This window comes from Gadus morhua, chromosome 3, assembly GCF_902167405.1.
Source record: "Gadus morhua chromosome 3, gadMor3.0, whole genome shotgun sequence".
Classification (NCBI taxonomy): Eukaryota; Metazoa; Chordata; class Actinopteri; order Gadiformes; family Gadidae; genus Gadus; species Gadus morhua.
The window spans coordinates 23,821,965-23,843,971 of NC_044050.1; the positions used below are offsets into that span (position 1 = coordinate 23,821,965).

Sequence of the window (22,007 nt, forward strand, 5' to 3'; positions counted from 1 at the left end):
AGGTAAAATAGCAGGGCTGTAATACAATGCAACACCTGATATCTACTAAAGCACACACACACACACACACACGGAAGCACACACGGACGCACACACACGGACGCACGCAGACACACGCACATGGGCGAATAAACACAGACACACAAGCACACACACACACACAGAGACACAGACACACACACACACACACAGAGACACACACACACAGACACAGAGAGACACACACACACACACAAACACACACACACACACACAGACATGTGCAAACGTCCACACACTCACACACACACACACACACACACACACACACACACACACACACACACACACACACACACACACGCACAAGTATAGATACACACTGCCGTTTGTATGTTGGGTGTAGTTGTACAGCATCCTCATTGTCCTCAAGTCCTTGGCCAACACGCACACACACTTAACCGCACGCACGCACGCGCGCTCGCGCGATGATGCTCCATCCACATGCCTTCCTACCCAGCCGCTCTTCATTTGCGAGGCCCCTAGACGCTGGCTGATGTCCCCCTGGGAATGCTGTAACTCCCTGCCAATTTCTGGCTGTCTGTCATCGCCTCTGGGTGCCACAGCGTTGGTTCCATTCCCCCGCTCCACACCAGCAGTGCTGACCAGGCCGCCAGCCAGCGCGCAGCATATAACATGCTGCTGTGTGCTGTGTGCGGCGTTTGCTTCTGCTTGTTTGGTGAATCTGTCTAAGGTCTGATATTGTATTTGTAATAGAATGCAATGGGGGGAAAAAGTGTTTGTGGTTTTGCATACGCACGCACACACAGACACTTAACAAATATTTAATTTCTGTGGGTTATTCGAATATAATATAGTATAATAATAATAATATTGTATAAAATATATACGTTTTTTAACATATGTAGACATATTTTTACAATTTGGGTCACATACATAGAAAAACAGACAAACAAACACATGTTGATGTCTATAATTGTATTACAAATGTCAGCTTTTGATTGTGTAGACCTGTACCGTTATAAGCAATCAGGACCATAGACAGCTCTTCTCTCTCTCTCTCTCTCTCTCTCTCTCTCTCTCTCTCTCTCTCTCTCTCTCTCTCTCTCTCTCTCTCTCTCTCTCTCTCTCTCTCTCTCTCTCTGCTGCTCTCGTGCGCTCCGATTCTCTCCCATCTCCTACTGCCCCTCTTCCGGGCACACACTCGGCAGCTGGCTCCGATTCAGCTCCCCCCGCCCTCCCTCCCTCTCCGTGGTCGCTCCACTGACTGAAGACCGTCGGACGTAAATAGTGTGGCGGTGGACCACTTTGCCTAATAATCGGAGCGCTTTTCGAGGCGCAAGTATCTCCATCACCACTTGAAGACCGGAGTTGAGGTGTCGAATAAGCTTTGAGTTATCCCCCCAAAAAATCTCCACCAACGATGGGGACAGGGGGTGCAGACGTCCGCCCAGGGCTGCACTTGTCTTTCGGTATCTGGGTGATGATAGCCGCTCATTGCCTCCACCACGCAAAGGCAGAAATAAGTTGCGCGTCTTGCCCGTTGCCGGTTCAACTTCACCGGGAGGAATTACCGCTCGTCGCGCGCGGTGGAGGCGGCGTTGGCGGCGGCAGAGCGACTCCGGGTCCGAGTCCTCTGCATCAGATCCGACTGGAGCTCCTAACGCAGACCGCCGTGACCGATCGAATTACTGGATTAGACGAAGCGCGCAAACACGCTCGGTTTTCAACAGATGTTCCCCGGAGCCCCGAAGACGCAACTTTGGACTTTGGAGTTGGCGCGGAGGAGGACGCCGCCTTGCCGCGTCGCTCCCGCGCATCGGACCAAACTTTCGGCGGTGATTTCAACGAGGATCCGCCGGAGAAACGCGCCTCGTTTACAGCGCTCCGGAGAGCAAGGAGGAGCGGCCCGGAGGTCCCCGAGTACCGCAAGAGCAGCCGGGAAGCTAGGGATGGTTTGAGTGTGGATTCTTTCGAGGGAAGAGGAGGAAATTCTGGGCCAAAGTTGGACGGACAGAGATCCGGGAGGCCAGAAGTCAAGTATAGCCGAGACGAGGGCAGGGGCACCGGGCGGCAGGATGAGCCGAAGCTGGCCAGCAGCACTTACGCACTGACGGGGGACTCTGCGCACAACCACGCCGTGGTTTACTGGTCAGGGAAGAACAGCAGCGTGAGTTTCATTTCCTTATTTGTCTTTGTCTTTATTTTTTTTATTTTTTGTGTATCTTGCAAGATAATCAGTATTTGGAGCAGGGGACTAAACACTAAACACGAGGCGACTTGGATTCGTGTTTTACTCTAACAGGTGCCGCCACAGAAATGTGCACACAATGGCATTGTTCCCCCTGAAATGCCAGACTTGTGCTGTAGGCAATCATTTGATGCTGGATTGCGAACCAATGCAAACAGATCGGTGTTCTGATGTAGGCCTACTTGAGTTGATCAGATTCAACAATGCAGATCGAAAAAAAAATTGAAAGATCATTATCTGAGATAAATAAATACACATAAATGCAACGATATCTTATATTGAAACACAGGTGTCCATCCAGAACACGATCACTTTTTCCTTCATCCCCTGTAAAATTCTGCGTTCCTCTTGCAAACAAGGGCCCCTCTAGCGTAAAAACAACGAAGCGAGGAGATCGATCCGAGCCATCCTCCCATTACCATGTGTGCTCGTCGGGGGGCAATAGGCCCTTCCTTTGCGCTTTCAATGTGCCTTCACGTGTTGTCATGGTTGCTGAAGCCTGTCTTGGTTCAGTTTGGAGAAGGCGGCTCATCATCTCAATGTGCACGGACTTGTTTTCTAACCCTGAGTAATGTCTGGACAACTCTGAAGTGTATGCAAGTGTATTTGTTTGCGTGTGTGTGTGTGTTCGTGCATGTGTGTGCGCGCGCATTTGTGTGCGCGCGCGTGTGCTGCAGCCCGTGCGTGCGTATGCGAGTACGCGTGCTGGATGTGAAAAAGGGATTCAGAGTTCAGGACTAGCTGTTCGCATCTGGCGCTGTCTTTATCTTCAATAATTGTCTTGGTAGCTCAGGGCTCTAACAAGTATACTCTGTGTAAAAGTGTAAAAAAAACGTTTGGCCCACACTGTTTTATTTTATATTTTTTGTATTTGTATTTCTTTATCTGAACTTTCCATTTTGTTGGAAGTCCATTGGTTGCCGGCTTGTCTTGGGTTTGAAACAAACTTGTCGAGAAGAATAAGGGCTGATGTTAGCTAACCTGATAGAGTAGCAGTCTGTGTTAAAGAGTGTGTCCGGTTAACTGGGCCGTTGACAGATTGGTTAACCACTCTGTGTGAAGTCCCCTGCCCTGAGCTCAGAGTCATCTGCTCCTTCCAGTCCGTTGGGCTGCATTCTGCTGCTGTCCTGCTAACTACCTTTTTATACCGCGGGCGGCAGAGGGGGCCGGAATAAATGCTGACGTAAGGTCCATGTGACAGAACACATACGCACACGCACACACAGTGACACACACACACACACACACACACACACACACACACACACACACACACACACACACACACACACACACACACACACACACACACACACACACACATTGGCACACACACACACACACACAAACATACAGTGACACACACACACACACACACACACACACTGACACATGCACACACAGTGACATGCACACACACACACACACACACACACACACACACACACACACACACACACACACACACACACACACTCTCTCAGTGACATGCACACACACAGTGAAACAAACACATACACAGTGACACACAAATAGGGACACACACACACACACACACACACACACACACACACACACACACACACACACACACACACACACACACACACACACACACACACACACACACACATACATTAACTGTTCAATTCAACTAGGCTGCCAAAACTCAGATGTAGCTCCTCATCCTTCAACAAGATCCAACCCTTCCGACATCTTTACTTATCTCCAAAATGCTGATGGGGGGCGGACTCTGCAGCCTTTTGTTGTATCTGTGTGACTTGGCTGTGGTGGCTGTGTGCTCCCACTGCCTTGACTATACCTATTGGTGGTCTAAACCCTGCTGCAGGCTTCCCAGCGTCGTATGCGCTCTGAGGTGCATCGGCATCACTAATGCACCCATACTGTCTCTCTGCACCTCGCTGGCTCACTGTCACCAAACCTCTCTCGCCCGCTCTCTCTACCCCTCCCTCGCTCTCGCTCTGTCCCCTCTCCCTCTCCCTCTGCCTTTCTCTACCTTTCTCTCCCTGTCGCTCTCTCTACCTCTCTTTCACCGTCACCTGCTCTGTCCATCTGTCAACATCTTTCTCACTCTCATTCTTGCTCACTCTCTCTCACGCTCACTCTCTCTCTTACTCCCTCGCTCTACCTCTCTCTCTCACTGTTCCTTGCTCTCTCCTTCTGTCGAAATCTTTCTCACTCTCTAAACCTCTCTCTCACTCTCAATCTCTCTCTATTCCTCTGTCAACATCTTTCTCTCCTTCAAACTCTCTCTCACTCACTCACTCACTCACTCCCTCCCTCCCTCCCTCCCTCCCTCCCTCCCTCACTCACTCACTCACTCACTCACTCACTCACTCACTCACTCACTCACTCTATATCTTTCTCTACCTTTCTCCCTCTCTGTCAACAACTTCCTCCCTCTCTCTCTCTCTCTCTCTCTCTCTCTCTCTCTCTCTCTCTCTCTCTCTCTCTCTCTCTCTCTCTCTCTCTCTCTCTCTCTCTCCCTCTCCCTCTATCCCTTTCTGGTCTCTGTGCGCGGTGCTCCACCAACCCACCTCATCCGCGCGCGTTGAGCGTTCGCCTTCAACACCTCCACCTCAGAGCGCGGCCGCCGCCCGATGGCGCCCGGCTGTCCTGTAACATTAACGGGCCGAGTGTGGACCAAGCCCCAGCACTGCGACGTGACAGGTCCCCTCCTTAAGTGCCCTGAAGCTCGCTCTCTCACACACTCGTTCAGCGCTCCTCAGGACGTCACAAGCGCTCCGCCGGCGGCCACGACCTGCCAACGGCTGCCGGAAACAAACAAACAAAGGAACGCTGATGTTTGAATGCTTCTCATTTTGCCGGCTACTTCCCGCCGGGAGACCTGCGCCGCCTCTACCGCCGGCGCGTCACCCCGAGTCGATGGGCTCCTCTGAAGCGGCCCGGCCTACACCCATCAGCCCTCTTTATCAATAATGCGGGGAAGAGCTCAGGGCTTTTGCCAGCTTTCACGATCAATGCCCCCCCCCCCCTTGATGCGGTGGGTTTATTTATTAGTTTCTCCTTCATGTATGCGAGCGGAGGCTTTCTCTTTGTTGTTGTACATCTGTTGGCTGGTGGGATTTAAAGCAGGACATTAATATACGCCGCCGCGACCACGGCCGGGGCCCCGGCGCGCTTTTATGTTGAAAGTGCGCCCACAGAGCAAGGTAAGCCCTATCTGGCGCAGCACCCATTGAACTGGCAGGGTGCTTGGAAGTTGGAAGTCCCTCCGGGGACTCGGGAGCAGAGGGGTCCCTCTGCTCGACACTCGAAAGCCACGGAGGAGCGCATTAAAATTTAACACGCATAAAGAAACAGGGTTCTAGTGTGGGACGCGCACCCATGGATGGGGGCACATGCATACGCACACACATGTGCACACGCATGCACGCATAAACACACACACACACACACACGGCCAAACACACGAACACACACCAACACACACACATGTGCGCGCACACACACACACTCACTCACCAATCCCATATGCATACGCACACACACACACACACACATAGACGTACACGGGCACACACACACACACTGGTGTACACACACACACACACACACACACACACACACACACACACACACACACACACACACACACACACACACACACACACACACACACACACCGGTGTGTAAACATGTTATCCAACACTTTACTAAACATGTATTCCTGCCCTATTTCCCTTCCTGAACATCCGTGTAGCATTTCATTAAATTCACGGGAGCCCCCGCGGCCCGTCCTTGGAGAACCTGGCAACCTGATTCCTACCACAGGCAGAGGACCTGTTACCTTTCGCTTCCTCGTACCCCACCCCCCCCCCCCCCCCAACCCAGCCTCTGTTTAACCTGTGCTGCCCCCCCCGGCCCGGTTCATCTCTCCTCACCCCTCCTTCCCGACCGCTTTGGATCGGATGGGGGTGGAGGAACTCGAGTGTACGATGAATAATGCAGCCCAGCCTCCTGGTGGGGGGTCCGGACTCTCCTCGAGTTCTCCTCCTCCTTCGTCGTTCCCTCCGCCCCCCCCCCTCCCCTTCACCAACGTCGGCGACCCGCCCCCTCTCTAATTAGTGTTCATTAAGGCTCTCCGCTCGTCAGCTCTGCCGCGGTGCGTGTCCCCTTACGGCGGGACGCCAGGCAGCAGCCAACAGTAGCCCAGGATTTGGATCGACTTGGGGGGGGGGGGGGGGGGGGTCCGCTGTGTGGGAGCCCCCCAGCTTAGCAGTTGGCTGCGAGTGCCGCAAACAGTGTCTGTCTGGCTCAGGCTGAGTCGCCCCTAATTACCCGTTGCCATGGATTCCGTTTTTTTCTTTGTGTACTTATTTATTTTTTATCAATTAAAGCCACCCCAGTCCTTCGCTTAAGTTTCCGCGGTGATTGTGTTTGCTCATGTCGGGGTCGACGTGGTTTTAAAACAACACGGAGACGGTAGTGTTCAAATTTGGTACGGCTAATATCGGTTTAATTTCCGTTGCTAGGTTTATCTTGGATGAGCTGATTCCCGCCAGGCGCCTCTAACTGTGTGGAACTGACTTGTGCGGTGGTAAGCATTGTTGTTGTGTGAGAACGAGACCGCACATTCACCCCCATTACATGTCAATTACGGGGAAATAGTATTTCCACCATGTGCGTCATACAACTAACATTACATTTGATAGACAACTGAGAATATTCGGAACACAGAAGAACAGAAGGGACTATAATTATAGATTATACATCATACTTACAAAGTGGATTCTATACATGGCTGATCATACCTCTGTTATTAAATCATAGGTCAGAAGGAGTCCACACTGCAGGCCTGTGCCTCATAGCTCCATCCAAAGAGACCTACAGCAGCCGCCATAGTGTCCTAGCGTGTCGCCACCACCACCGCTGAACTAAACAGATCCCTGATCCCCACTGTGGCGTGAAACTGAAACCAGAAACCAATCAAACAGGCGACTCTGATGGCTCGACGCCTCAAGTGTAATGCTTTCATTATGTGTCCTGCACTCGTCCAACGGCAACATGGGCGACCAATGAAATCCACTGACTTCAGAGACGCCAGTGCAATCATGTGCTTGACCGCTGATCCTGTCCCCAACTGCAAGGGTAATGTGCGCGTTTGAGTGTTTATGTAGATCTGCATGTCTGAGTTCGCCTGTGTCTACGTGTGTGTATGTGTGTGTGTGTGTGGGCACACGGGCATGCGCGGGTGTGAATAGAATAAAAAAAGACAAGGCAATACCATGCGGTGGGTGTACGCATATATTCAATTAATTACCCTTCCTACACCTGGTTGTCATATCCGATTTGGCTTCATCTCAGAGTCTATTAAACACTCCAATCCCCCTCAAAGGAGCCCGGCTACACAGGGTGAATGCGAAACCCACACAGTCTGCCAAGGATCCAGTCTTACACGTACCCAGCCTTGTTGTTGAAGCTCCGGCCGGCTGTCTGCACCAGTGCTTCGTGCCTCCGCTGCTGATCCCAGAGGTCCACACCCCTGCAGACCCACCTTGACCTTCTGCTGGCCGTCGGAAGCCTTGGGAAGTCAATGTCTCGTGGCATTTTCACAAACACAGGAATGTGGTGGGGGGAAGGATGTGTGTGTGGGAGGATGAGTAGATAACCGTGCCAGGCCAGCCTTGTTGTGACTGCTTTGGATCCTTTGTTTTGCTCCTTTCTTATTTGTCACGGCGGCCACGCTGCGTGTGTGGAGGCTCTTCCGTGCGTTCACGCGGTTCATGAGGCGCGACGCACACAAACGCACACAGACACAAACGCAAACACACGCTGGACCCCGTGTGCACATGCTTACACTTAATGCAAGCGTTGGTATGACAATGAGGGCACTTCAGGAGACATGGAGACCATCAATAACGTATGTGTCCACAGACAAGTGTGTGTGTGTGTGTGTATGTCTGTGTGTGTGTGTGTGTGAGAGAGTTTGTGTCAGAGGGGGTGTTTCTGTCCAGAGGGAATGAAAGAGGGGGGGGGGGTTGATGGGGATTGCCAGTGTCTTAGACTAATGTCTGCCTATCACACGCTGAGACCCACAGTTAACACAATTAACGCGTTGTCTAATTAAAGTGATGTAGCGCCCCCAGGATGGGGAGGCTGCGTCTAGGCTGGCCGTGAATGGGAGCGCTGTGCTGCATTAACTTTACAATCAAGGTCCGCCTCCCCGATCCTCATCCAGTGTTTAATGGGGGCGGGCGGCTTAAGCCCCCACCCACACTTACAAACCCCTTCCTTGAAGTGCTGTTCATTAATAGGCAGGGCGGTCGTTTGGTTGGGGTTCAATTGTTTGGGATTCCGTACGTTTGCTTTGCTAATTTCCCTTTAGTACCGCTCTGGTGTCTTGGCTCTCTGTCTGTGTGGGGCCGCGTTGCATCTCCTGCATGGACACCGCACTGCCTGTCCTTACGACCAGCTGGTAGAACGTGGCCCCGAAGTGTTCTTTATAAATAAGACCTGGGAGGCCTGGATCTCGCCCTGTTGGGCCCCTGAGCCTTGGGTTTCCTAGCATTCCTTGGGAACAGCATTAACCCTCTGTAATGCGCATGCAGACAGATGGGCTCCGTCTGCCCCTCACTAACACTGTTGGACAACGTAACGATGTCATGAGGTCTGTTGGGAGTTGCACTTGAAGGATTTCACGGTGGGAGACCTTGTGTGATATAAGCTGGGTTGTGAGCCGTTACGCATCTGCGGTGAATAATTCATTCTTGTGGTTCCCTTTTAAAGGGAGTTCAGTTCTCCCTGTGCATTGGGCATTGGAGCCGTCCTTTCAGCATGGAGCCTCCAGCCATTCTGGGAGGGGAAGAACACCACGTTGAGTTGCTGTCCCTGTCGCACAAGACAGCCGAGGCACTCGAGCGGCAAGACAAGGCTGTGTATGTTGTCCGCGGGTTGCTCGAGGCCATGCTGAGAATGCATGTGGAGGTATGCACGGGGAAAGGTTGCGGTGCTTCGATCAGAGTGCACTCTTGGTCTAGATCGGTTGTTTCATTGATTGACTGAGAGGTATGTTTTAGTTTAGTGCATACTTTCAATCATGCCCTGTGTGTGTGTGTGTGGTGTGTGTGTGTGTGTGTCTGTGTGCTAGTGCATGTGTGTGTGTGTGTGTGTGTGAGGTGTATTTCTTGTGCTCAAACATAAAAGGCTATGCAGAAATCAGTTAACCACTTTTTGTCTCTCTCTCTCTCTCTCTCTCTCTCTCTCGCTCTCGCTCTCTCTCTTGCTCTCTCCAGAACTCTATCTCTCTCTCCTCCCTTTCTCCATCTTTCCATGACTCTGTCTCTCTCCCCTCCGTCTCTATCTCTCCATATCTCTGTCTCTCTCCCCTCCCTCTCTCCATAACTCTCTGTCTCTTTCTCCATCACTCTCTCCATTACTCTGTGCCTCTATCTCTCTCTCATCCCTTTCTCCATCTTTTCCGCCTCTGTCTCTTTCCCCTCCGTCTCTCCATCACTCTGTTTCTCTCTCCTCTCTCTCTCCGTCCCTCTCTGTGTCTCTGTCTCTCTCTTCATCACTCTGTGTCTGTCTCTCTCTCCATCCCTCCGTCTCTCTGTCTCTCTCACCTCTCTCTCTCCGTCCCTCTCTGTGTCTCTGTCTCTCTCTTCATCACTCTGTCTGTCTCTCTCTCCATCCCTCTGTCTCTCTGTCTCTCCCTCCTCTCTCTCCATCCCTCTGTCACTCTGTCTCTCTCTCCTCTCTCTCTCCGTCCCTCTCTGTGTCTCTGTCTCTCTCTTCATCACTCTGTGTCTGTCTCTCTCTCCATCCCTCCGTCTCTCTGTCTCTCTCTCCTCTCTCTCTCTCCGTCCCTCTCTGTGTCCCTGTCTCTCTCTTCATCTCTCTGTGTCTGTCTCTCTCTCCATCCCTCTGTCTCTCCCTCCTCTCTCTCCATCACTCTGTGTCTCTGTCTCTCTCCCCTCCCTCTCTCTGTGCCGTCTTGCGGTGGTGACTATAATGTGACTTTGGTACTTCTCCCACTCCCCCCCCCCGCATGTGCTTCGGGCGTGAGGCTGGTTGCGCTAAGTGTTGAGTAATGAACAGTAGCAGGTGCGCTAAACAAACACACCTTGTCTGTGACGGGTTTCTACGAGCTAAGGGCGTGTGGTGGAACCCCCCCCCCCCTCCCCTCTCCCCATCCTCTGTTGGCAGTGTGTTCAGCTGAGCGGCTCGTCGGATATCACACCCGGCTACCATGTGGTTTTGGTTACTGTGTGAGAGGAAGTGTCCTGAGGGGGTCCGTGACACCTTGATATTATCCAGACATTTTCTTATTTTTCAGTCAGAGTTCTCATGCGGTCGGCTGCTTGTGCGAAGACATCCCCTACCCCCGTAAAAGAACAGCACAAAGAGGTCTGAATGTGGCGTAATGATACAGTAGGGGCACCAGAGAGCCGCCCCAGTCTTGTCAGAGGGAGACTGATGGGGGGGGGGGGCTTTGGACTCCATGGGGCTTGGTTATGTGCACCTCTGTGGGGCCTGTACCTGCAGGGAAAAGGTGTGAAGGAAGGCAGAAGCAAATGGCTGACAGTTGACTCACCGCAAGGTGTCTTCTCTGTGTTGTTTTTCTTTTGATGTGGATGGAATTAACCGTGGAGGCTTCCACTTGCGACGGAGATAATTAAAGAAACATCTGGTTGGAATTACATTTTTCTTGAACCTCCAAAAGTACATAGATATATACGACTGGAGTATATCGAGAGTAAGCCCAAGCCTTCAAATCTTTGTAAAACACACATATGCAAGTTTCATATTGAGTCAGTGAGTTCAAATAAATGCTAAGTCTTCCGTTAGGCTGTATGTGCTTCACACCCAAGCTGTCGCGCTTATTCACATTGACATTCGTTCCTCTTGATGCTTTTGGTTCACTGTAGAATAAGGGAACAGCACGCAACACTAGGTATCCAAATGAAGGAAGAGTGAAAGTGAAAGATCCTGATTGTCTCTAGTTACTTTCTGGTGTATGCAACTGGAAGTGATCCCCCCCCCCCCCCCCCCCCCATCTGAAAAATGAGAGGGATGGCAGATTGTGGGGTGAGAGATGAAACTACGTCATTCAGACTAGTTAAAGCTGTCGGGAAGGATGATGGAGGATGCAATGAATGGAGAAACTGGATCACACTTGTGACTTGAGACACACAAGACTTTGTGTGTGTGTGTGTGTGTGTGTGACTGTGTGTGTGTGTGACTGTGTGTGTGTGTCTGTGTGTGTGTGCATGTGTGTGTGCGTGCCACCACCCCAGAAAAAAGATCTTTGTCCGGAATAAATCCATCCGTTATTACAGCAGACCAAATGTTGAATTTTGATCATTTTACTGATTTATGTCCCACAGAGCTGACACAGTAATCATTGCAGAGCCACAAGGGACGGTCACCTCACACTAACCATGTGTGTGTCTGTTGATGTGTGTTGTGCAACTATGTACTCTGTTTGCTATGGGATGAAAAGAAAAAAGAAGGCACAGACTGAGAGGCAGATCAGCAAATGCAACCATTTTATTGATTCATTGATTCATTGATGTATTCATTGATTAACGTCATTATGAATTATTATGAAGATTAACTGTACTGTAATTCACAGGAGAGGTATCAGCTGCCACCAAAACACTTGACGGCATCATTACAAATGGGCCAATTTGGACACAGTCATCACTGTGGTTGAGTGAGGTGTCTCCCAGTTTACCTCGGCCCGTTCTCTTGCTTGTTGTCTTTGTTGTTGTTGATCGGACAGCTCCATCTCGGCAGCCATTCCTGGCTGCTCCTCGCTTGGAGTCCACATAAGGAATATTCCATGAGTTTCTACCGGTGTTCCCTTCACCATGACTTCACTCTTCATCTCAGGCTTTGACAATCCCGCAGGCAACTTTGACACTACAGGCATGTCAACTGTGTTTGTTTTAGGGCGGTGGAAACGAAACAACGCCTGCCCGTCTGTTGATACCCCTGACCAGGATCCCTCATCCCATGCATGTGTATGGCGTACGCCATATGCAGTGGCGTGTATTGTTCCTCCACTCTGCGTCACCCTCCGTCTTTAGGCCTCTCAGCCTGGGTCTCTGCCTGTTGGCTGCTCCATAGGCAGTGCCTCGGCCTCTCACTAGAGGGAGTGGGCTGACTAAGGAACACGCCAACCTGTACTGTAGCAAGGGGAAGGCTGGGGGAGAGGTTGACAGTGTGGGGGAGTGTGAGTGTGAGAGGGGGAGAGAGATAGGGAAGGAGGGAGAGAGAGAGAGAGAGAGAGAGAGAGAGAGAGAGAGAGAGAGAGATAGGGAGTGAGAGATAGGGAGAGGGGGGAGTGAGGGAGGAATAGAGATATGGAGAGGGGGAGAGCGATAGGGAGAGAGAGAGAGAGATCGAAAGCTAGATAGATGAGGAGACAAATGGTTTTGCGTGACCAATCTGCTCCAACAGCAATAATGCATTATCCTGGGCTGTACGAGACGGCAAGCAGATACAGAATATTAAATAGTGTAATTAGCAGTGTAATTAGCTGCTACTCTTTCAGAACAGCGCCCCTGTGACCAATTTAGGCCGCCATTATTGTCGTTACCTGTTACCCCTTTCAATTGAGGTCCCTTTTTTTTCTCGAGGGACCGCAATGCATGTTGGGTTAACGTTATTGACGGATGTGTTTATTGCAAAGGGACTCGGGACGCAGATTGCGAGCATCTGCTAAATGACGCGGTTCTACCTTATGCACTCGAATATGTGTGAGGAGAGGTGGACCTGGTAATTGTGATTAACATACAGCCAGTGAAACACTCAATAGAGCGCCTTAAAACACCTTCTAGCCGTTATTCAACCGATTCTACAAGCGATCAGCATTAGGTTGCTAAGCGCAATGTGCGAGGACTTGAGTTTTGATATCTGAAAAAAAAAAATGACTAATGACTCCAAGCTGTATGCCAAGGATCATCATTGTAACAAGAACACACACACGCGCGCACACGCATACGGACGCGTGTGCGCACGCACGCACGCACAAAAACACAAACACAGCCCAGTAGCCGCACATGACAATATTAAGGTGCCCCAATTTTGGGGTGGACACGCTTTGGCAGGGAAAATAAAAATAACATGTTTAGAGTAAGCTGCTCCTAGTGAGACATAATCCTGCTGAGACAGACTCCTCTCTCTCTCAAGTTACATCTCAGTCTCAGGGAGGGTGAGTCCTGACTAAACAGAGGCATTCACGGTGAGCAGGACTTGGGGGGTAAATTACATTTGTCTCCTAGCCGCGCACTGAGTGTTAATCTCGTCCAAGTCAGGGCATTGTAGCTCTTTGTTAAGCTGAATATAAATGGCATTTTGAAACTGTAGAGCGATTACACTGTCTTCATTTCACAGTCGTTCAATCCGGCTCCCTCACAATGCAATCCCACTCATGGTTGGTTCCTGGGGAGAAGTCCCCCCCCCCCTCCAGTAGGCCAGCCAGTGTGTGCTTCAATTGAAGATTTCCAACTAAAACAGGCTTTTATTGTTGTAATTGAGTCGGTAATGACTTTGTGTGGGCTGCGCACAATCCCAGACAGCTCAGCCCTGACAGTATTGACATGCGGCATAAGCAGGGGTTACCCCCCGCGCCTTGTTTTCCTGCGGACGGAATGTCAATAAGGCGGTGCATGCAAGCATTTCAATATATTCCTCCGGTGGTTTCATGTCATCGCCATGCCAACGGAGCCTTCCGCAAACATGCCTCCGCAGTTTGAAGGATCCGGAGGGGTTGTCACGGCAGGGGTCGGGGGTCGACGGGATGTCTCATCCCAGACGCCCGGGATGATCCCGGAGTGACGGGCACCCCGGACCCCTGATGGATGGGTGGGTGGGTGGGGGGGGGGGGGGGGCACAGGTACCGGGTCAAACCAATCTGAAGCATAAATCGGAAGCCCACTGGAAAGCGGGTTCGACTCAGCCGTATCAGCAGGATCCCTGCAGAAACGGAATGATTTGAAATACTTTGCATGGTCCCCGCGGTGATTATAAATGAAAAGAGAGTCCTAATTAAAATATTTTTCCTGCGGTGAGCTACCAGTGGGTCAATTCATTCCTCAGCCCTGATAATGAACGCAGCCTTCTCCATCCAGTCGTGGTAATATACCCTCGGATGGCGTGAACTTCACTGAAGATCATTTATGAGTCGTGTGACTTTAGTTTAGAACATCAGAACTTTTTAGGGTAACTCACGTGTTGAAGCCCGTCGTGCACTAAGGATAAGGCTTTCACAAAGCAATTGCATCCTTCCTACAAGTCTGCCCAGTAGCTGGTACATGCTGTAGTAATTAAAAGCTACATCGAGTGCATGCCGCCGTGCAAAGCCCCAGGCACCAACACACACATAGACACAGGCATGAGCACACACACACACACACACACACACACACACACACACACACACACACACACACACACACACACACACACACACACACACACACACACACACGCATCAGCACACACAAGGGCACAGGCATCAAAACACACAAGGACATACACACACAGACAGATGCACGCACATTGACCTGCACTGACACATGCATCAGCACACACACACACACACACGCACACACACACACACACACACACACACACACACGCATACAGGTGTACACACAAACACACACACACACACACACACATATTCAGTGACACACACACATACACACATATTCAGCAGCACACACATATTCAGCAACACACACACAAACACACACCCATCCAGCACCACACAAACACACGCATTCAGCAACACACACTCACACACAAGCACATATGCTCAAGCTAATATCACCAAAGTTGAAACTCGATGGCGACACTTTATCATCATTACATAATTTCTCACAGCTTTGATCCTAAAAAAACATATGCTCCCCATCCACTGGGTCCAACGGGCAGACAGCTCTGAATATGCAGGAGTCTGGGCGGCGCGCTTTGCTGCGTCGCGGCTTCGTGCCACCGTGGGACGGCTCACGCCGTTGACTGGAGAGTCTCCCGTACGGGAACAAAGAGCGAGAGCCGCCGCCGCGGAGACCTGCCGCTGTCGCCTGACGTGTGATCTGACGTAGAGCCTCAGAGGCGCGGTGATGCAGTGCTGACAGAGGGAAACGTATGATTGGTGGTGCAGATGCAGCGCCTCCTATCCCCTCCATCTCAGTCGGGGGTGTAATCGACACCATCACTTTGCCATGCTTCAAGACTGCGTATTTTTCCATCTCTCTGTATATTGATGCATGTAATATTGTTTTATTGGAAGCCAGGTGTGTGAGAGAGAGAGAGAGAGAGAGCGAGAGAGAGAGAGAGAGAGAGAGAGAGAGAGAGATTTGCATACATCTGTCTCACTTCCTATTGTATAGAAAATAAGCTATTGTGTGGATTCAGCATTCTGATGATGACTGGTATTTGATGTATCTGATCAGGCAAAATGTGTGCGTGTGCTTTTGTTTATGTGAGACTGTGTGAAGCATTGTTTGTGTAGGTACGTGTCTGTGTGTACGTGTGAGAGAAACTTTACCAGTGTGTCTGTGCCGGTGTGTTAGTGTGTCTCCATCCACAGAGGGAACATATTTCTCCAGACCCAACGCATTCACCCTGGCTCATTAGAGTGAATCAAATGCTACGTCTTTATCAGGACGCTGCATTGTGCCTCACAAAACCACAGAGACAGTAATCACCGGGGTGAATGCTAGGAGCAGTATGCTAGGAGACATATGCTAGGAGACTTATGCTAGGAGACGTATGCTAGGAGACGTATACTAGAAGACGTATGCTAGGAGACGAATGCTAGGGGAACTATGCTAGTGGATGTATGCTAGGGGAAGTGTGCTACGAGACGTATGCTAGGATACATATGCTAGGAGATGTATGCTAGGAGATGTACGCTAGGGGACGATTGCTAGGAGAGATATGCTAGGGGACGTATGCTAGGAGACGTATGCTACGAGACGCATGCTAGGATACGTATGCTAGTAGATGTATGCTAGGTAGGGTTGCCAACTATCAGAAATGTAAATAAGGGACACGCGCACACGCATGAAGCGCGTGCGCATGTGTACACGCATGCATTTGCTACCACTGTGTTACTACTACTACTGTGTTACTACTGTGCTAGACTTACTGTAGAGCTGAGTTCTTCGAAGAAAGTAGTCCAATCCGGATCGCTTTTAACTCACTTTATTTGTCAAAGTATTTCGGTATGGTAACTACGGAGCAAAAGGAGGGGAATTGTATCGAACACGTGCTGAGCGACTCCCCGCTGATCAATACCTCTAACCCGCAAGTCTGACCTACCGGAAGTTTCTGCCCCCCAACCTTTCTGTCGAGATTGATAGGGTCAAGTGGGCGTGGCCTATGTGACGTATTAGCCTCGGCTTCATCACCTGTCTAAAGGTGCTGCCTTCTGTGGATGGAGTAGCTATTGCAGCCTTCAGTAAGGTCCTGCTCCCCTTGTGGCTATGTACAGTATTTACGGCTTATATGTTTGGTCCTGCTTCCTAGTGGTTATGTGAGGGTAATACAGCTTGTGTGTTTGAATCTGCTTCCTAGAGGCTATGTGGGGGCAGCTTATGTTCTTAAAATACGTAACAGTAGCAAGTCCTATCCATTTAATAATTCATACCATAATCACAAGTAAAAAAAATGGATTCTTCAACCACATCGATAATAAGCATGTAGACACATACCTTAACTATATACAGACTACACAAGAAAGAGATTAACATTGAAGAATTTATTTTGTGCAAAATAACATTTTCTTAACTCTTTAAGGACTGGAACGCATTTTTGTAACCCTTATTTTAGTGCTTTAGCTGTAGAATCCCTTCTCAGGCCTGAATGGGTTAATGGAACAGTAGTATTGCGTTTCTTAATGGAACAGTTGTAGTGCAAACATTTGGTCTCTTAGGCCTAACAAAAATATAAAAACACCTAGTGCAAAATTGATCACAAACTGTAAGCACTTAAATGAACTGTAAACAAAAACAGTGCAAAAAATATCACAAATTGGAACAAAACCATGAAATGTAAACTAGCACTTAGTGCAAAAGAAATATCGCAAACTGTCAACAAAAAACTTGCTGTGCCTCCAGCCAAAGCCATGACAACACGTGTGTAGCCAGCAAAAGTATGCTACATTCTAGGTATAGGTCACTTTTTGGGGGTTGGTTGTCACACGTTAAGTTACTTTTTTGGGGGTTGGTTGAAACATGTTAAGTTAATCATGGTTTATATTAAATGGTTTAAAACAAATATAAATGGACTTGGATATTGTAGATTGTATTTATAGTCAATTTAAAACTTATTTTATGCCTCTACTCTCTAGCTTAAAAAACAAAAAAGTTACAAAAGTTTTTTTTATTACATTTCCTGCTGCACAGCAACAGTCTGGCTTGGTGAAGTGCACTGCTGGAACTTAGCCTACATCGTCTTTTATTTTTGGTTTCATAATCACACGTGGAATTGCGCCTTGGCCTATTCGGCATATTGAACCGTCGGCCTAATGCGCCTCCTTTTTGAAAAGTCGGACAAACGGACAAACGAACCAATGGGTTCCGTTTTCGGAACATTGAACCGTCGGCATAGTGGCATGTCGATCGAATGGGAAATATTTCGGACCATTGAGACGTCGGAACAATGAGGCATCGGAATTACGGCATGGCACCCGCTAGGTCCTAGCGGGTGCCATGCCGTAATTCCGACGCATACATCTAGCATTCATCTCCTAGCGGCTAGGAGATGAATGCTAGATGTATGCTAGGAGACGTACGCTAGGAGACGTAGGCTAGGAGACGTATGCTAGGAGACAAATGGTAGGGGAAGTATGCTAATCGCCCCACGTCCCACAGCTAAGCCTTCTCCTTAACGGGGAACAGAGCCAGAGCTGGGAGATTGGTGGGCTGTAACCCAAACCTACCACCCTCTGCAAAGTGTGTCTTTCACACATTCATGACTCCAGTTGGGGGGATGGCTGTCAAGGACGGTCCCTCCCCAAAAGCAAGCTGTTCCCAACACACACACACACACACACACACACACACACACACACACACACACACACACACACACACACACACACACACACACACACACACTCACACAAACACACACAACCCCTGTGTGATTCTACATGCGTTCAGAGACATCACGTACACATGCACACACACACACACACACACACACACACACACACACACACACACACACACACACACACACACACACACACACACACACACACACACACGCACACAGCACATCTTCACAGCTCACTTGCTTGACTTGACGCTGGCACTCATGTGCAAGTCTATCTCTTTTCCATTTATATGTATGGCTGCTGCCCAGTGATTGCATTTTATTTGTTCCAATATCAGTTATCTGTATCTCTCAGCTCCAAGAAAATGGATAGTGACATTTGTAACATGTTTGAATGTATTTCGTATTGAAAGGGAATGAGGAGAGTGGGTTCTGTTAAATTAAGAGGTGTGTGTGTGTTGGAGGGAGGGGGCGATGGGGGGGTTGCTACCTGTTTAGAAGGGTTAGCGCTTGTGTGCCAAACATCAGACCCAACACCGTAATTGTCATTCCTCGTACGGCCTGGTAACGCAACATCTGCCATCAAAGCCACCAATTTGACGATGCGAATTGGCTCGGCAAGGCCCAAAGAGATAGCATATGTTAGCTGCTACAGAGGGAGAGTTGGCTGCTCTTTCAATCACTCTCCAGATGGACAGACATTTCCCTAAAGGGTACTTAAGCCGTTCCTTAAGCCATCGCTCCGAACCTTTTCTAGTTATCCGAGGGATTTGCTCTTCAAAAACAGATATTATCCCGTTCACCCGTTTTCTTTCATTTATGACTTTGAGCGAGAACACGATTTTATGGATTTAGAAAGGCATCGCGCGATACATATTACATGTGTTGCCGCCCCCTCCGAAAGCCCACTGGAGGCCGGCCAGCGAACGTGACTTGTCACCGACTCATTCGCGAAGGGAAGCCGAGGGTCTCCCTTGTTGATTTGATTTGTTGATTTCTGTTTTCACGCCTTGTTGGATAAATCAGCCCCATGAATAATAACAAGGTTTCATTAAATCAGCATGTTGTATACATGTATCATATTGATGGCATTTTACTTACTTACCAAAAGTATCCAATCTGTATTATTCTGGTTCTGTGGAAGCATCCATTTTGTCACCTATTGATTATGTGTCTAACATCTCTAAAATTACATCTGCTTCCCACCTTACAGAACCTTCCCATGACCTCTTCACTTTCCAGCCAGACTTTTTGAGAATAACTCGCCCAACAAAGCAAGCATAATGACTTAACAAACAAATATACAAAAACGATGCATTCTCCTCTCAAACCGCAACAATTCACCAAAAACCCATAAGCGGCCTATTTTCCCAAAATACATAAATGTGGTAAATGGACATTAGTAACTGCAGACTGAGGTGTCTGGTTCCTCCGCAGGCAGGATGGTAAATGGGAGCACTCTGAGGGTCATTCCAATCCCGGTCAGGCAGCCCGGTGGGGGCTCAGTGCTGCACAGCCATAAATCCATGGCAGACAGGGAGGGTGAATGATTATCAATTAAGAAGACTGCTCTTCTCTTCCCAGGCAGCCTGAGAGAAGGTGCCAGCGCTTCACAGCTGCCCTGGCAAGAGAACTCGCGATGCCTATAGCTATTTGGGTGTGTTTTAGATCGCAGTCTGGGTCTGAATGCACTTTCTTTTTTGGGGAGTAGAATATTCCCAATGGATGTGGCGTCAGTGTTGAAAAAGGTGGTGGAGGGGTTTCAGGGCTGCAGACGCCTTCGCTTTGGATACGTGCTCGTCTCTGCACTCGGACGATGATATCTGTTTGGTTTTTTCCGAGGTCAGATACAAATCTGATGTCCTTGCGTTCAGGGGTTTGCTCTACCTTAAGCATAAAGTTAAACAGGAATGGCTCCATTACCCTGGTGGTCCTAACCAACTGTGAATCCCCATTAGGAGGATTGACTTAAAATCCCCTTAATGTTAGCCTTTAGTTTTAATATTCAACAGACATAAGCTTCTTCCAAAGCAGGTTTTAGTAAGAGTTTGGACAAATACACTTAGTGATTGGGTTTTCTATCCTAATCATGGAAATCGAGTATTAAGGGAGATGTATATGCAGACTGAATAACTTGTATGGGGGTAGAACACAGGAGCCCATCACTTGGCCGTGTGTCTTTGGGTCGCACCGTTTTCACCTGACGGGTGGTAAACTGAGAGAGCGGCGGTCAGGATGAGAGTGCTGGGCCGTGGTGTCCTCTGAACTCGGTGTAGTGCAGGACCATCAGCACAGCTGGCCCATAGCCTTTACTCTATTGCCAATGCTACCCGCCTTCCCAGGGGGGGGGAAGAACCAGCAATGATGAGGAATAGCCGCCCTTACTGCTTCTTAAAACGCTTGAACTTTGATTACTCACGAATACCTTCAGATCATGGCTCTCTTTTCAGATCAACCTTTAGCAGTTTAGTCAAGCTCCATCATGTATAAAGATATCTCTTTCTAAGCCATATCTATATATTCTGTCTACCTCAGCACAACTGTGCAGGAAAAGCAAAGCCTTGCCAAAATCGGGAATAAGACCAGGTAGGAACGTCCCACGATGGAGAGGTCAACCCTTAATGTTGCACAATCAAGTTTTGTCCCTAACCCTTGACGTGTCTTTCGATCGCGCCTCCGGTACGGTATGAACGGCGCTCTGTCATCATTATCACACGGACCGATGGCTGTGCCTTGATTGCAGGATTTCCTTTTTCCTCGCAGACTCAACTAATTAGAGCTTGAACTTTACCAATCTCGGCTGATGGATGTGGGCGGGCCCAGCGCACGTCCCCAAGGGCTTTGATTGGAAGGGCCATGCGGTGGCAGCTTATAGCCGAGCACTCTCGGGAGGGGTGGGGAAGAAAAGGGAGAAATTGCCTGAGGAAGGGATAGTGTTTTAACCTGTCCTGCAATTAACAGCTTCCAGGGTTGAGGGCCTGTCCGTCTCTCTGGTGATTTCTCCGGCGACGTACTCCAGGGCAGCGTGGAGTGGCCCCTTCCCTCGTGAAGCAATCTGCACCGAGCTGAGTCCTCCTGTGTCCGTGTCTCTTTGGTCTCCGACACTGCAGTGGAGAAGGTGGGAGGGGGGGGGTCGTGGAGGATCTGTGCTAGGAGCCGAACAGAGGGCTGTCACTCGTCCCTCCACTGCGTCGGTCTTGCTCAGCAGTGTGCGTGCGCTGCCTCCTTTGCCCCCCCCCCCACATCCTCTCACCTCCTATGTTTTTTTTCGCGCCCACCGTTGCCGTGAAAGTCGACGTGTAACAAAATAACTACCCAATTTCCAGAGAATTGAGACCTGGTGCCCCTTACTTTGGCTCTCTCTTCATGAATGACACATATCTTTAATTCGTTCCTCCCTTTTTTTCGTCCATTGCATTGGCACTTACAGTTCCATTGTCCGCCGCGTTTCTTTGTCATTTTTTGATGTTGTTGCATTGTGTGTTTTCTTACCTCTTCTCTCGGTCTCGGCCCTTCGGTGGCACGGTGTTATCATTGTTGAAACCAACTACACAGCACCGTAAGCTGAAATCCAACATCTGAAGAGTGACCAAGGAGGTGGGAGGGGAGAAAAAGAGAGGGCAGAAGAGAGCGAGGGAAGCCAGAAGCCACGAAAGACAAAGCCAGCTAGAGAGCGAGAGAGAGAAGAAGTGTG

General features: G+C 49.5%; 1 protein-coding gene across 2 annotated transcripts in view; it reads left to right on the plus strand.

The window, feature by feature from the left end:
• The first annotated feature begins 1,249 nt into the window (after positions 1–1,249).
• The window catches only part of sorcs3a (sortilin related VPS10 domain containing receptor 3a), a 136,695-nt gene continuing 115,937 nt past the window's right edge, over positions 1,250–22,007 (plus strand). For both annotated transcript variants that reach the window (XM_030352501.1, XM_030352502.1), the window contains exon 1: positions 1,250–2,170. In XM_030352501.1, coding sequence (XP_030208361.1) covers positions 1,424–2,170 — 747 coding nt within the window. In that variant the 5' untranslated portion in view covers positions 1,250–1,423. The remainder of the gene's footprint in view (positions 2,171–22,007) is intronic.